The sequence below is a fragment of the Macaca mulatta genome, chromosome 11, assembly GCF_049350105.2.
Source record: "Macaca mulatta isolate MMU2019108-1 chromosome 11, T2T-MMU8v2.0, whole genome shotgun sequence".
NCBI lineage: Eukaryota > Metazoa > Chordata > Mammalia > Primates > Cercopithecidae > Macaca > Macaca mulatta.
This window is the reverse complement of record NC_133416.1, coordinates 109,383,181-109,401,119: the sequence shown is the minus strand read 5'-3', so window position 1 is coordinate 109,401,119 and position 17,939 is coordinate 109,383,181. Positions and strand designations below refer to the sequence as shown.

The window sequence follows — 17,939 nt, the reverse complement described above, 5'->3', positions numbered from 1 at the left end:
TGGAATATTTGTAGTTGTCATGTTCTAACTGGGATCACTTTTTAAAAGAATGAGAGAAGGGTGGCATATAAAAAATAAAGAATAAGATATAGGAATGTAACCAAATCACTGTATAAAGGAATACTAAATTACCTAAGCTACTGACTAAGCCAGTAAAATAGTTGTTTGAAAAATGTTACAAGAGGAAAAAGGATTTTTATCAAATTTGTTCTGTGTACCACATGCAAGCTATGTGTTTTTCATATTACCTCTGTTTATGTAGATTTGCAAGTCTTTAAGATCCATAATTAAGGTGAAGTGTTCTTCCTCCACCCCCACCCCAACTGAGATCACAAAATATGCAATGTACTTAATAATAGTCCTTGTGGGAAACAGAAAAAAGGAAACTGAGAGCCTTCTGAAGGCAGGTCAATGAAGCATTCTTTGGAAAGTAATCCACATCTAGGAGTGCATAAACCATGCCCGGGTACAAAGTATAATCAGAATAATTTACATGATTTATTATAGTGTTATAGTTAAAATTCAGGAAAAGTTCCCTGCTTGTCTTCTAAAACTCACTCTAATTTTTTGTAACATTTTGAATCAAGATCAGTTATTGCATAGTTCTAACAAAAGCCTTGAGAAAGGGATAAAATGGACACTTTGTGTTGAGCGTGGTAATACTTTAGCTCCAGTGATAGAACATAGAGATTGTCTTTAAAAGAGCTCTCCAAAAATTATACTAAAACCTGTTTATCACTTTTGCAGACATTTTTAAATTCAATGCAATGAAATAGTGTGTTAATGAAAGACTGTAATAGAGTAGGAGTCAGTAAAGTGCTGAAAAAGTTTTCTAAAACTTGACATGATCATTTACTGGTAAAAATCACTCTCTAGTAGCCAATACTTTGTTCTTTTTTGTATGCCCTTGTAGATGAAATACAAAACAAGTACTTAAAAAAATATACCACCAAATCAGTGACTATAGTAATTTAAGCTTGCTTTAGGTGGCCCTCATGTGGTTACAGTAAGTGGATTGTAAAATGGGAATCATATCCATAAACAGGTTCCAGATTTTGAAAGATATGAATGATAAAGGAGTACTTTATCTTATTGATAGCTTTAGTATTCAGCATATAGTCAAATTTTAAGTTGTAAAGTTTATCAAAATTTTTCTTGGATAAAATGAAATGCTAATATTTCCTGGGTAGTGTTACTGTTGCTTGTGTTAAGGCTTATGTTAGTTAAAGAAAAAGCCCTTCTACTCTGAATTCCTTAAAGATGAAATCATTACACATGGTCTGTTTGAAAACTAACATATGGTATTTCTTTGCAGTTGAGAGTTTAATTTTTGAAGTTTATTTTTAAATGTGACAAAATTTCTCAATTTCCATCCTTCAAAAATTTATCTGTCTGTATAAGTTAAATGAGATGTTAACAATTGTCCTCTGAGACAGCCTCAGTTTCTCACCTCTGTGATAATAAATTGTAGTTTCTGCTCAATTTGTTTACAATTACAAGAAATCAAAATGAAGGAACAGCATATAAATTGATAAGATTTTTACCCTCCCCAAAGCTTTGTGAAGATGTATAATAGATTAAATTTTGTGTGGTGTAGTTTATTAGTGTTCTGTATGAAACAGGGCACCTTCTTCCTTCTCTCTCCACCCTCAAAGTACATGCAGCCTTTGTTATCAACTCTGATTTTGACTTACTATTTTCAGTTATTGAGGGGTAAGATAATAAGCATGTACAATTATCTCATTTTCACCCTCTTAAATCTTGCTCTGAAGTCAGTAAAACTTCTAATAATAATATTTTATCATTAGTACTGCTAGTACATTAAAACTACTGCTACAGCTACTACTTGCTCAGTAGTCTCAAGTTTTAAAAAAAAAAGAATTAATCTAATCTTATTTTCTAAATATATTTGGACACACATACTGAAAGTATCCTTTACAAAATTCTTACTTCCAACTATCCTGCTATTTTGTTGTCTCCACTTTTAAGGCTTTTGCCTAGCTGTCAAAGTTCTCCATAGTCTCAACCATAAACTGACAAAGTTTATTTACCAACTCTAACCTACCATACCCACCAAAAAGATTTGTCCATCTAATCTCTAGATGTGGGCTTTCAGTTACATGGTTCCCCACCTCTGAACTCCTTTTGCACTTAAAACCAGATATTTTAGCACTTTGCAAAATGTTTCACTTTTCTTTCTAATTGTGTACTCATTTACTAAGCAAACACACTATGGCTTACCCTACTTTGAATCATCTATAACCTGATTAACTTTGTAATTGATTGATTGGAACTATGAGAAAATCCTAGTTTTGCTCAGTGAAAAATCTGTTTCTTGTCTAAGAATGTTGAGGGTCCCTTTCGTGTACCAGTGACATTGTAAACTGCCTGCTAATCCTTATAACTACATCTCTGTATTACTATTCTTTCTTTCTCATTTAATTAATCAATACACAGATTTATGTGATCCAGTCATGTCTTTTAGAAAGATTATGGTTCATATTTTTTGCTTTACCAGTTAGGGCCAAATGGATACAGATGTGTCATTTAATGTCATCCATTCCTTCTTTTGTGTTGTCAAAAACCATTTGGTAGTAGAAATTCCCTTCTGCAATGAATTCCCTAGCAAACAATGAGCTGCCAAAAATGTTAAAAATGGAGAATGAACAATTAAACAGAGTATTACCCAGGAAATTTCCTTTTGAATCCTCAGACAGAACATCTTTCTTTACTAATGTCCATTTAAAAGACCTTTGAGAATATCTAGGATATCCCCAATGTGCCAACACCCAATTTATGGGACCTTTTTATTAATTAAATGGGACAATAACATTTAAATACCATATGGTAGAGATACTTAATGTTCTGCTGAAAAGCACTCGGCCTGAAATGGAGCAATAATTATGCAATAAAATACTAAACGTAAAATAAGCATAATTCATAATCTTAGATCTGGATAGCTCTCTATCCCATCATTTTACAGCTAAATCTAAGAGTTCTATTTAGGACCACAATGTTAGGAGGGATGGGGATGTTTATTATAATTACAGTTCAAATTGGATGAAAACTGTCATTTTATTTCACTTGAGGAGTGATGCTTTATTTACCTAGTTCCCATTTGATTTGGTCTGTATTGGCATCTTCATATGTCAGCACATAACTTTGCCATAAAAGCTTTTCCTTTTAAATTTCCCTTGCAAACATTTAAATATGTGCATATGTATATTAATATAAATCCTAGGTTTTGTCTAAGGTAATTAAACCTGGTAACATTTATTATGTACTTTTATGCTTTGATAAGTGGTCTGTCATCTTTTCATATGTTTGATTATGTGTATTATGAAGGCTGTGGGGTTTTTTTTGGTTTTTGGTTTTTTTTTGAGACAGTCGCACTCTGTTTCCTGGGCTAGAGTACCGTGGCGAAATCTCAGCTTACTGCAACCTCTGCCTCCCAGATTCAAGCAATTCTCCTGCCTCAGCCGCCCGAGTAGTTGGGATTACAGGCGCCTGCCAGCATGCCCAGCTAATTTTTGTATTTTTAGTAGAGACAGGGTTTCACCATATTGGTCAGGCTGGTCTCGAACTCCTGACCTCAGGTGATCTGCCTGCCTCAGCCTCCCAAAGTGCTGGAATTACAGGTGTGAGCCACAGTGCCCGGCCGGCTGTGAGCTTTTAAAGCATTTCTCTTTCTGTGATGCACCACTTTCCTGAAAAGTGTGCTTCTGTGGTTATAACTGACTTTGCAATAGTAATAATTTGGAAATATTAAAACCTGAATTTTCAGATTTTGAATTTTTTTCTTTTATAGTAGAAATCCTGTTGTCTGTCGTGGTCTAGACCAAAAGTTTCTTAGATAACAAAAAGTCAGTAAACTCAGGACATCATTTTAAAAGAATGCCTACCTGCCTTATTTTAATATACGACCCATGTGTATTAAAAACCATTCGCCAGTCATTAGGCCAGTGCTTTTTTTCTTAGGTTATGAGTCCATTGATTGCCTTGGGACCACTTTTTTGACATGAATCACAACCAAAATACAATGTCTTCAATGAAAATAACACTTAGAAAAGCAATCTTAATTCAGAATACATCCAGATTTTTATTTTTTTTATTTAATCTTTTAAAACTGTCACACATACCTAATTTGAGTGAGTTTTTTTTTTTTCTCTTTTAGAAACTTACCTTTAGTTAGTTGGCACTGACTTGGTTTCATTGAAATAGCTTTCACATTCATATTTTGTCAGTTTATATAATATTATGTAATTACATTAATAAGCATGGGTTTACATCACATACAACCAGTGGTTTGCTAAGCAAAGAAGCTATATTCCCTCTTCGTACACATATAACAAATGCATGTGTGGGCGTATTAAAAAATAGCGTTCTCATTCTTGTCACTTCTATAGAGGGAAAAAAAATCTGTCAGAGTCAGTTCAGACAGATTCTACTGTAGACTGTGTTTACCACATTTTAAAACTTAGGCACATTTGTCCATACATAGATACATGAAAGTAAAATGTAAAAAAAAAAATGAGTTGAGAAATCTACCTTACAAAATAAGACCACCTGAAAAGCTATACCTGTTGCCGTTCATATAAATAATTGTTTAAGACTGTTTTTGTCAGAGAATGAGAGAAAGTTTTGACTTTTTCCACTGGTAATTAAATATGAGAGGGAAAAAGGAAATATGAGGTGCGGCCAACTTGGAAAGCTATTTGATGATAACTTCCTGCTAAAGTTGAATATATTTGTAAGCTGTGATCCAGCAATTCCATGCCTAGGTATGTACCCAGCAAGTGTGTGTGTGTGTGTATGTGATCGTATGTGGGTATCTATATTCATTAAAAGACATGTGCAAGAAGGCTTATAGCAGCATTCTTGGTGACGACCAAAAATTGGAAACAACCTAAATGTCTGTCAGGAGTAGAATGAATATATATGTTGTTGTGTACTGAATTAATTGAAGACTGAATAAGGCATTAAGAAAAGACAAATTACAACAACATGCAACAAATGGTGGTAAATCTCACAAAACCTAACGATGAGTAAAAGAAGTCAGACCAAGAAAACATGTAACATATGAAAATGGACATCATTTTTATGATGTTCAAAAATAGGCAAAAGTAAGCAATAACATTTGAAGTCAGAACAGTGGGTACCTTTTGTGAGAGAGCAAAGAGGTATGACTGGAAAGGGAGCACAAGACAACTTTTGGAGCCTTGGAAATACTCTGTTTCTTGATTTAGGTGCCATTCTTTTTGAGTGTCTTCTCTTCGAATTGTACATTTAAGATTTGTGTACTTTTATTATATGTGGTATACTTCAAAAATTTTATCCAAAGAAGTGACTATCTCATGTAAGTAATATTAACTAGATAAGCTATATAGTAAAGACACTGAAAAATGAGCTGAACTCCACAAAAGGATTTGAGAAGGGCTTAATTAAGGAATCTATCAAAAAGGAAAATAAGACTTAACAACTTAAATTGTCCCATCTGTAGCTAATTTAGTTAGGATAACTAGATTCAGCCCCGTTTGTTGTATTTTATATACTTAGTACTTGGATTGTGTAACCACTAAGAATTATTGAATAAGCATATAATTATAAACCATGAATCATTTTATCCCAATCCCTTGAAAACTAATCTCATTTTTAAGTCAGATTTTTGTTTGTTTGTTTTCTTAAATGTCAGGCTCTGTTCAGGATAAAATACTGGTTAAAAATTAGGACGGGCGCGGTGGCTCACGCCTGTAATCCCAGCACTTTGGGAGGCTGAGGTGGGTGGATCACGAGGTCAGGAGATCAAGACCATCCTGGCTAACATGGTGAAACTCCGTCTCTACTAAAAATACAAAAAAATTAGCCAGGCGTGGTGGCGGGCGCCTGTAGTCCCAGCTACTCGGGAGGCTGAGGCAGGAAAATGGCATGAACCCAGGAGGTGGAGCTTGCAGTGAGCCGAGATCAGGCCACTGCACTCCAGCCTGGGTGACAGAGCCAGACTCTGTCTCAAAAAAAAAAAAAATTAGGTAAAACTTTGGTTCATTGGACAGGAATACACTTCATTAACTGACCAGTTTTTATTTAATATTTTTATCCATATTTTCTACCTCTTTTGTTTCCTTCATTTGGAAGAAAAAATCATGGAAATATTTTGGAATGTATTTACTCAATTTATATAATAGCCAACAAAACAAATACATATTAGAATAAGATCAAAAGAATGGAGGTTTTAAACCATCCTCTTATGTAACTTGCTGAATTTTCAAGACAAATTCCTACTATTTCAATAGTGGTAAAATATATGCTAGCGCAACACTTTATTTTGCAGAAGGCAATAGAGAAGAAATACTTAATCAGTTGCCATAATTAATCATCTAATTCGTCGTGGGGAGTGAAACACAGATGCATAAAGCCTTGCTAAATGTGATTTCTCTCTTCAATTAAATTGTAGTTGTTTCCCTTGTATAATAAATACAGATGAAAAGTATTGATTTGGCAAGAGAACAGTATGCTTCTAAATTGTTTAATCATTAAGATAATCATTTTGAAAAACATCTATGTTCATTTATATGTAACTATGATATTTTAATATTCAGAGACCCAATAATTTCTACAAGGAAGAAGAATATTTGAAGTAATGTGTTTTGGCACAGAATAGTAGCATTGTCCAATATATATTCTGCTTTCTGTGAAATAAATTTTTGCCTACACATTGAAAATAAATTCCTGAAATTGGCTAAATCTGTTTTATTGGTCTCTAATGAGATATGAATTATAAAACCTAGAAGAAAAATTCCAATGAATGAGTTCAGTTCTTTTTTTATTGTTGGTTTTTTGCTGTTGCTGCTGTTGTTGTTTTGAGACAGGGTCCCTGTCACCCAGGCTGGAGTGCAGAGGTGCAAACGTGGCACACTGCAGCCTCCACCTCCTGTGCTCAAGCAATCCTCCCACGTCAGCCTGCCATTTCAGCCTCCCGAGTAATAGCTGGGGCTACAGGTGTGCACCACTGCGCCTGGCCAATTCTTGTATGTTTTGTAGAGGCAAAGTTTCACTGTATTTGCCAGGCTGGTCTTGAACTCCTGGGCTCAAGTGATCCTTCTGTCTCAGCCTCCCAAAGTGCTGGGATTACAGGCATGAGCCATGTCACTCAGTCAAGTTCAGTTCTTAAGGATCAGAATTTTATGTGCACTTTGCCAGCCTCTCACCGACTTCTGTCACCTGCTGTACTCTGTGCCACACTCTGTGCCAGTGCAAGGTAACAGTGGCTAAATATGGAGAATGAGCAGTGGGTGAGGGATAGCATTCTCACAACATAGTGCCATGACTGAGGTTTCTGAGTCTTGATCTCCCTCTGCGATGGTAAAGCAATTGAAGTGGAGAGCCATGTTGGTGGGTAACCTGGTCCTTATTACTGTGGATTTGTTACTATTGAGGAAAGAGAGAACAGCAAGAACCAAATGCCTCTTCTTTCACCCCAGCTTTAATCATCAACCATGGCCAGCTTGGGGAGAGAAAACTGAAAAAATAAGCCAAATTACAAAAGGTATAAATAGGAAGTAGCCACTGGATTGGAATCCTAAAGGTAGAAGGAATAAACAATATGGAAGATGGCCATGTTGCTACATTTACATAACTTCATATTAGCTTCTTTGTATGTTGTTTTGAAAATAAAAATACTCAGCGTGCATGTGTGTGTGTGTTTGTAAGCACCTCAGTAGTAATTATTGTCAATTGAAATGACTACTGAAGTAGTCAGACAACCTGATTAGTGACCTAGAAACCTCAAGATTTTGCCCACAAAATAAAGAGTATATAAATAATTTAATTTGATTACCATGTAACAGTGTTGCTGTGATAGATTAATTAGAGGGAAAATGTGTGTGACTCTTTTGTCTATGATTGAGTATGGTAAAATTTAAATTATTCATACTACTTTCATATTATTTAAAAGTGGTGTTATAATTTTCTTTAAAAGGTATACATTAAATACAAATGTCTGCCTTATAATCTGTAGTTAATAGCTTTGAATAAATTCATGGAAATTTAATTTTTTAGTAATGATATATCAAGAACAATTAACATTATACTGTTATTCTTCAATTAGGATTTGGAACTTGGAAGGCGTGCAAACAGCTCATTTTGTTCTGCATTCTCCTGGCATGAGTGTATGCTGGCATCCTGAGGAGACTTTTAAGGTTATTGTTTATAATTTAACTCTTATCAAATTGAAAAGACATATAGAGATATAAGACATCACATACATCGAGGAGAAAGAGCAATGATTTTTCCCATCTCAGAGGTACTAATCAGCACAAATGCATTTGAATTGTACTAATCAGCAAAAACGTATTTGGGTCAGTCTAGAAACCTGTACTGTAGAAGTTTCTCTATAATTGTTAAGATTTTTATTTGGCAGCCATCATCCATAATTGGCATTTATTCAAAGTACACTTTTCCTGATCTTTAGTGGATGTCAGTGTAAAAACTGGTGTTCCAACAATCTAGTAGCAGTAGGCAGGGATTTTTTTTGTTTTGGTTTTTCTTTTGTTTTTGCTTTTGTTTTTTTAAACAGGGTCTCTCTCTGTCACCCAGGTTGGAGTGCAGTGGTGTGATCTTGGCTCATTGCAGCCTCTGCCTCCGAGGCTCAAGCAATCCTCTCACCTCAGCCTCCTGAATGGCTGGGACTGTAGGCACGTACCACCACACCTAGCTAATTTTTTTGTATTTTTGGTAGGGTTGGGGTTTTGCCATGTTACCCAGGGTGCTCTCAAACTCCTGAGCTCAGATGATCCACTCACATCAGCCTCACAAAATGCTGGGACTACAGGCATGAGCCACCATACCTGGCCCAGTAGGCAGTTTTTTGTTTTTTTTTTTTTTAAGTTACATCATCCACCCTGGTGAGCCCTAGTGTGAACAAACATTAGTGGACGAAGGCAAATTTGTCTTAGCTACAGTAGTGTTCAATTCCTGTTCAAGATAGAGCTTTCTAAAACACTAAAAATACACTACAAGTTCTTATTATCAACTACCCTTAATGCTGATTCACTGGGAAGATAGGAGCCATTAAACAAGAATTCTCTCATTTGCCAGTGTCTTCTCTTCATCATCACTGTAGTTATTGTATGTTTCCCTAGAATCTGAGAAGTTACTACAGTCATCTTTCTTAAAGTTAATTCTTCATCTGTTCTCTAAAGTTCATGGCAGTTCCTTAGACTCCCACAGTCCTCTAATGTCTTCATACTTCTTTTTTTTTTTTGGGAGACAGAGCCTGGCTGTCACCCAGGCTGGAGTGCAGTGGCACAACCAACTGACCTTTAATCTGGTAGTTACCAAGCATGGCCAACTTGGAATCATGCTTGATATTTCATTTCCAGTAACTCTAGCATTCGTCATTCACTGCAACCTTCGTGTTCTGGACTCAGGTGATCCTCCTGTCTCAGCCTCCCAAGGTGCTGGGACTACAGGCATGCACCACTACACCCGGCTAATTTTTGTATTTTTTGTAGAGACAGAGTTTCACCATGTTACCCAAGCTAGTTTCAAACTCTTTGTCTCAAGCGATCTGCCCTCCTCGGCCTCCCAAATTGCTGGGACTACAGTTGTGAGCCACCGCACTGGCCGTCTTCATGCTTGTTCTCTGTCAACTCTGTTCCGTCCTCAAGTTTGCATGAGAAGATAAGTTTCACTAATCATAACAAGCACGTAGTGCTTAAATATGACAGGTCCATAGTCAGCATTTCATTATGTTAGCTTATTTAGTCCTCATGGTAACATGAGATAGGCACTGTGATTATCCCCATTTTACAGATAAGGAAACCAAGGTGCAGAGAAATTAAATAAATTATCCAAGGTCACACAGCTAGTAAGTGGAAGAATTGGCATTTGAACTCATGCCTCCCAGCTCCATAGATCTTACTCTTAAAAATTCCCTTTTTCCACCTCCCCTTTAAATTTTAAACTATCTTCATCACACCTTTTATTTCTAAATGTTTGAATCCATCACTTGTACTTTTTAACTTCATTTCTTCTTTTCCCATCCTTTGGTCTAACACCGTAATCTCAGTCAGTCTCCACTATTCTCTCAGAAGGTACCAGGGATATTTTCAGCACATCCCATGGCCTTTTCCTTCATTCTTATTCTCCAGCCAGTGTTTTACACTGCTGATCACCTCCTTCTTGAAATGCTAGTTTGATTTTTAAAGCCACATTATCTAAGTCCTTTTGAGCAACTTTGCATATATGTTCCCTTTTTCTTTATACTCTGCCAACTTTTCTTTCACCATATGTGAATTGCTTCAAGGGTTAATTCTCACTACACTGTATCCTTTATTGTAATAGGGAATAAAAGAATGGATAAAGTCCCTGCTCTTAAGTTGTATACTGATGTATAAGGAAGAAAAACATGTAAATACAGCAACACAAATAAGTTTTAGAATCAAAAAATCTATTAAGTAGAATGATGACATAAAGAAGGATTAACCAAATCTTCTCACAGCTTTCACAGAGGAGATAATCCCCAGACTGTGTGTAAGTGTGTTCTCTGAACCCTGGGATTTCATAGAAATTTGTTTCAGGCCCATTGAGTCTTTTCATCAGTAGAATTATACTCTGCATATGTGCATGAGTGAAATGTTCTAACTTATTAAATTGATAGGTTTATTTCTGAGTCCAGTTCCTAAATTTTGTTTTATGCCTACATTTCTCCCCAAGAGCAGTGAGTCTACTTAAATTAAAACACAGTCACAGTTTCTACCAAAATGTTAATATCACCACATATAACTACAATAAACTGCTTTGTAAAAACTATGACCTGCATGACAAATGAGAACATTTATTATAACTTCTATCCCAAAACTTACATCTTAATGCTTAATTTCTTGCTGTTATTTTTATCTCTTTCTTCCATATGCTTTAACTTAATTTCTGTTTTTCTCCTACTTCTGATTAAAATTTCACCTTACCCCATCTCCTTTCTTTTATGATGTTTCCATGACTTTAGAATGTTTGAAAGTCCCTGTTCTAAATCACATAAACTCAGAATCCTAAAATTACCTTTAATTCCTTCTTTCCCTATACACAAACTATTCCAGGTCTTTTAATTTTTCCTTCATTTTCACTAACTCTAGCATTCTTCTCTTCATTAAGGTGCATTCTCCCACTTTCTGTTCTCACGCCTAACTTGCCAAGCCTTAGCTTGTTTCTAAAGTCCGTGGTTCTTTACTCTTTGATTCTTCTTGCCTACTGGACTAAGAGTCTTAGAATATCAGTTTCATCCTATCGCTGCTAAACTCAGACACCTGAAATACAGAGAAGTGGTTAAGAGTGTGGATTCTTCATTTAACTGCCTGGAGTCAGATCCCAGTTTCACCACTTACTAGCTATGTGATCTCTGACAAGTTACTTAAACTTTCTCTCACTGTCTTCACCTCATCTTATAAAATGGATATATAAGATTAAATGTGCTAACATGTGTAAAATCCTTTAAAAAGCACATAGTAAGTACTCAGTCAATTTTAGCTACTGGTCATTGTTGATACTATCATTGCAGTGGTAACAAGCCCAATCGCTTTCAGTGCTCTGCCATTGGTTTTCAGTGCTCTACAATCATTTCAGTGCTCTGCAAGCCCAGAATTGTTGGCCTCTTATGCTTGGCCTTGATGAAAATAAGGCAGCTAGAGAAGAGAGAGATGAGTTCTTGATTACCTATCTCATAGAATGCTTATGAAAATCCCAAGAGATATAAACCACAAAAAAACCAGAAAATCAGGAGAACACAAAACAAATGGCTAGAATTTAATAGTAAAATATATAAAAGTCAAGAGACCTCCAAAAACTAAGCTCCCAAATCCAATAAGCCTCAATAGGAGCTAGGATTTCAATGCATACTAATAACAGGACCAAGGATTTAGGATGTCACAGGATCAAATAATTGGGACTGAGGACATCTCAGTCTCTACCCTAAGAAAAAAGAGGTTAAAGAGTAGCTAAATGTGGCCGGGAGCAGTGGCTCACACCAGTAATCCCAACACTTTGGGAGTCCGAGACAAGTGGATCACTTGAGCTCAGTAGTTGGAGACCAGCCTGGGCAACATGGTGAAACCTCATCTCTACTAAAAATGCAAACATTAGCCAGGTGTGGTGGTGCTCGACTGTAGTCTCAGCTACTCTGGAGGCTCAGGTGGGAGGATTGCTCATGCCAGGGAGGTCAAGGGTGCAGTGAGCACTTCAGCCTGGGCAACAGAATGAGACTCTGTCTCAAAAAAAAAAAAAAATAGCTAAATGAAATAGATTTAACAACCAACATTTGTTGAATGCTTCCTATTTCCAGGAACTGTACTAAGTACTTGACATGTATTCTCATTTAATCCCCACAAAACACTACAGGGACAGTACTAGTATTCTATTTTGTAGATGAGAAAACCGAAACACCAAAAGGTAAAGCATTTTGCCCAAGGTCACACAGTGACAGATTTGAACTCAATCTGGTTCAAATATGACAATGTTCTATGCCACTTAAAGTATTTCCCCCTTGGAAATTCACAGTGCATGGTGTTGTTTATAGTTCTGAAAATTCCTAAAGGAAAAATTCCCCATGTGCCATTTTTAGATTCAGCTACTCCCAAACTCACTTAATTTTTCTACCCTATCTGTTCTTTCACCCAAAAAAAGATTTGTCATAATTGAGCACAGTTATACAGACAGCAAATAACAAAAATTTTGTGTTAGAAGTGAGTTTTTAATTTGACTTTAACCTATAATAGCCAGTGTTTGTTGAGTGCCTGCTTTGTGCCAAAACAGTTCTAAGTGCTTTATATTTACTAACTCCTGCCGTTCTCCCAATAGTCCTATCAAGTAGATACTCTTATTAGTCCCTTCTTAGTGATAAGAACCTGAAACACAGAAAGGTAAGCAGTTTGCCCAAGATCTTACAGCTCCTGAAGGCGGAGCTGGGCCCCATCCAAGCAGTCTGGCTATAGAGGCTGCACACCTGCTTACCATGCTTTACTGCTCCTAGTACCTTCGGACCAGGCTCAGGTAGTCTTAGCCCTTCCATAGTCCATAAGTCATACCTGAAATTCGCAAGATCTTTCAAGTCACTCTCAAAATATCAAATATTTTTACTAGGTCCTGGTAAATCTTCCTGGTTCTCTTACCTTTTCTGATCCTTCCCCACTCCAGACTATAGCACACTAGACCACTCACCAGTCTTCAGCAGCCTAGCTTTGTAGCAAGGAACATGTGTGCACTGTAGTTAAACAGACTTGAATTCAAATCCAGGCTCCATCATGGGCTAGGGTTGATACCTTGAACAAATCACATAAATCACTTTGAGCCACAGTCTCATCTGAAAAATGGGATTAACAATAGTAATTTCCTCATACAGTAGCTTAGGGCATTAAATAAAGCAGACATGTAAAGCTCTCACCTCAGTGTTGTACTTGTTTTTGTTGTATGTTTGTCATTGACCTCATTGTATTTATTGTTAGTAGCATTAGTATTATCTTAACATTTGCCTGTTCTTAAAGAATCATTTCTGTTTTCTGTTTGTTTTGTTTTTGAGGCAGGGTCTCACTCTGTGGCCCAAGCTGGAGGCAGCAGGACAATCATAGTTCACTGCAGTTTCTATTTCCCAGGGCGAGGTGATCCTCCTGCCTCAGCCTCCTGAGTGTCTGGGACTACAAGCACTTGCCACCTCGCCTGGCTAATAAAAATAATTTCAAATTCCACTTCTTCTAAGAATACTGTAATTCCAAACCTTGTCTATATTCTGGAATAATTCCTTTTTGTACTCTAGAGCATTTTGCCTTAAATTATTGTCCGATTTTTTCATAATTCTCTTTTCTAGATAGAAAGTTTCTTGAGATCAAGGAATATGTCCTTTATCTTTGACTTCTGTTGGAATTAATATAGTGTTTTTTGTATGTTTATATATAGTAGATCTTCATTATTCACAGATTTTGCATTTTTGAATTTCCCTCCTCACTAAACTTTATTTGTAACCCCAAAATCAATACTCATAGCACTTCCTTAGTCACAGACATACGCAGGGAGCACAGAACAACAAAAGGTTTGAGTCAGCTTATGTGCACTTGCTCAGCTTAGGTTGAACAAGGTGAGCTCTGGCTTCTTATTTTAGCTTTCATACTGTAAATAGGTGTCTTTTCCTCGTCAGTTTAGTGCCACATTTTTAACATTTTTGTACTTTTTGTGGGTAATTTTACTGTGTAAAATTTTGCTGTGTAAAATCATCCCCAAGCACAGTAATGTAGTGCTGTCTAGTGTTCTAAGTAAAAGAAGGCTGTGATGTGCCTTATGAAGAAAATAAATAATGTTAGGTAAGGTTTGTTTAGGCATGAGTTATAGCACTGTTCATGGTGAGGTCTATATTAATGAATCAGTATATATTAAGATATCTTTTAAAAAAAACAGTTTTTAAAAGCTACATATTGATCAGTCATCAAAAAGGTTGTGACCACAGGCTGGCAGGGAACCTAACTGTGTATTTCCCTAATGGTTCAGTATTCACTAATTGAGTGTTTGCAGCAACTTTATAACAACAAACTACCCTGAAAAATTGACTATCCGTATGTGTGTATAAAATAGATGCTCAGTAAAAGCCTGTTAGATGAATAGTAGAATAAATGATGTTTTATGTGTTTAGGAAAGTACAAAAGTACATTCTTAAAGAACAATCACATTTTAGCCATACAGTAACTTTTTGACTCTGATATAATTATCCTCCATTTTACAGATAGGAAAGCTAACTCCAGGTTACTCAACAGATTAAATGGTACAGCTCAGGATTTTTGATGCCAAATCCCACATTCTTACCAATGTACCACTACTACTTTACACCCTCAAGGATTTTTCAACTAAATAGAACCAGAATTAAAAGAACACTGTTTAAAAGTAAGAACTTTACAGAGATGTAGAGAGTGGAAAAGCATTTTATTCAGGCATCAACTATTCATGCACTAATAGCAATCTCATACCTTATCTCCCACAAATGGGTATACCAATGCCATGCTTCCTTGAGATCAAGAAAAATTTTTTCACATTTTATTATTTTGTAAAATTGGAATTCACATTATAATTAATTTGTGCATTTGATAAAGTATTTCACACATAAAACTTATCAATGTATTAAACATCTTAAGTCAATGGTATCTTAGAATAAAGGAAATAGTGAAGTAATAGCTACTATTTTTTGAGTGGGTGGCTACTATTTGTCAAGCATTACATTGAGGTACTTTACACACATTACTATTTAATAATCACAACAATCCTGTAGCCATTCTTATCCTCCCATCTCCATTTTAGAAATGAGAAAGCTGCCAGTCACATGGCAGTCACTCAGCTTATAAGTGAAGGAAGCGGCCTGTCTGTGCTCTTTAACTCTGCTGCCCTGCCTTCCATTCTAGAAACAAACTTGAGTTGCGTAAGTATGCGTAACACATAAATGTCTGTCTCTCTTGAGAGATACATACTTAGGTATTCTTTCTAGACAACATAACTAACTTACTTAAAAGTAACTTTTCGCAGAAGGAATTGTTAAATTGATCTCTTCTTAGTGACCATACATCATCACTTAAAATTCTACCAAATCTCGAACCTTCTTTTAAAAAAAAAAAAAAGATGGAGTTTCGCTCTTGTTGCCCCGGCTGGAGTGCTGTAGCGCGATCTCGGCTCACTGCAACCTCTGCCTCCCGGGTTCAAGCAGTTCTCCCGCCTCAGCCTCCTTAGTAGCTAGGATTACAGACTTGTGCCACCACACCCAGCTATTTTTTTTTTTTTTTTTTTTTTAGTGTAGGCGGGGTTTCACCATGTTGGCTAGGCTGATCTCAAACTCCTGACCTCAAGTGATCTGCCCGCCTCAGCCTCCCAAAGTGCTGGGATTACAGGTGTGAGCCACCACACCCAGCCAAATCTTGAATCGTTTATCTTGCCAGTTTTCTCTAAGGTTTTTAATATTCTCTGGAGATTTTTACATAGCCTCTTACTTCCTTTATATTTGATCTGCCATCTGTAATATAGGTTGAGGATCCTTATCTGACATTCTTGGAACTAGAAGGGTTTCAGATTTTGGAATTTTTTGCATTTTGTAATATTTGCATATACATGAGAAATCTTGGGAATGGGAGCCAAGTCTTGATATTCACTTATGTTTCCTGTATACCTTATACACATGACCTGAAGATAATTTTATATAACTTTTTAAAATAATTTTGTGCATGAAACAAAGTTTGTGTTAAGTGCTTATATGTGGAATTTTTCACTTGTGGCATCATGTTGGCACTCAAAAAGTTTTAGTTTTTGGAGCATTGCAGATTTTCAGATGAGGAATGCTCAACCTGTATATTGCAAGTGTTTACATTTTACCGTACAACAGTGAATCTCTGCTGATACTTCAGGTATAGTTAGTGAGATAAGTGATTGAGTTTCTTTTTATTTTTCTGTCTTACAGCTAATGGTTGCAGAGAAGAATGGAACAATCCGATTTTATGATCTTTTGGCCCAACAGGCTATTTTATCTCTTGAATCAGAACAAGTGCCATTAATGTCAGCACACTGGTGCTTAAAAAACACCTTCAAAGTTGGAGCCGTTGCAGGAAATGATTGGTTAATTTGGGATATTACTCGGTCCAGGTACTTTCTTGATATGTTTGTCTATTACAGAAAAAAAAAAAAAGGCAGTAACTGTTGCTAAATGATCCACTCGTCCATCCTGTTATACCTGAGACTACACTGTCAAGCGAAAACAAGTCTCTCCTATAGAAGGCCAGAGCTATGGATTTTTACATAACATAAAGTTGCTATCCAGATTTACTCTGGGAGTAACCCAGAAAGGACAGTGCAAAAGAGGAAATCTTGGATCTGTGCAATGTTTACTTATATTGGAAAATAAGAAAAACACCGACCCTGTTGCATGATGGTTCCCTGCAGTGGTTCTAAGTCATGTCTTTATTGTATTTCATCTGTTTTAACTGATTGCTTGTTTAGGATTTATTATAGTTTAAACACATTGGACATTCTGTCCTATAAAGAGCAAATACCGTTTAAACCTTAAGTTCACCCACTTGAGTCTAACACATAATTCATAAAATGCAAAATATTATCTTTTAGTTATCCTCAAAATAAGAGACCTGTTCACATGGATCGAGCCTGCTTATTCAGGTAATGTACCATTTTTGTCAGAGCTGTGATTTGATCTTTTGATGTCGTGCTGTGCCACCACTGGGATACTTTTGTAGTTCTCTTCTTTGCACTGAGTTGTTTTTTGCCCTGATTACAACTAAGTCATCGATTGTGTCTTTTGGTCTAGACAAGGAGTTGATTTGTTTTCCAGATATTTTCTTTACACAGAAAAACATGTAACCACTCCACCACTACCACCCCAACAATTTGGAATATATTATGCTTCCTGATTGTTCTGTGCTGTTAAGGATGTAAATGTAGGGGAGCCCATATTCATGTATATAAACTTTATTATTGTGTGTTAAATGAAACCATGCTAGATAGTATATCTCTGCGATGTGTTTTTGCTTTTCACTTAAATTAACATACATGTCTACCTTGTTCTTTTTCATAATACTCCATTGTACCGTGTGGTCATTAAGCTATTATTTCTGCTTTTTAAGGAACAGCAAAACTAAATGAGAGACTAAAACCAGTGAAATTTTATTATATGCTATATTCCAATATATTGGGGATATTAAAATATCCCCAATAAAGTTGTAGAACTTAGAGGTACCATTGTTGAGAATAAAATACATTCAACTAAATGTAAGAATGCCGTGGATCATAAGAGATATCCTGACTTCAGAGATGTGTGAACAAATATACGCCAATGAGCGAGTATACATCATTTTTAAAATCAATGAGCTATGGTACTTATAAGTCTAGAGGAGGTAGTCTCAGGGCTTGTTTAGCAGCTC

General features: G+C 36.1%; 1 protein-coding gene across 5 annotated transcripts in view; it reads left to right on the top strand.

Moving 5' to 3' along the window:
• Nucleotides 1-17,939, top strand: part of NUP37 (nucleoporin 37) — a 59,414-nt gene that overhangs the window by 35,431 nt on the left and 6,044 nt on the right. For all 5 annotated transcript variants that reach the window (XM_077952485.1, XM_077952483.1, XM_015152529.3 and 2 more), the window contains 3 exons: nucleotides 8,105-8,195; nucleotides 16,469-16,650; nucleotides 17,128-17,178. In XM_077952485.1, the coding sequence (XP_077808611.1) occupies nucleotides 8,105-8,195; nucleotides 16,469-16,650; nucleotides 17,128-17,178 (324 nt within the window). The remainder of the gene's footprint in view (nucleotides 1-8,104; nucleotides 8,196-16,468; nucleotides 16,651-17,127; nucleotides 17,179-17,939) is intronic.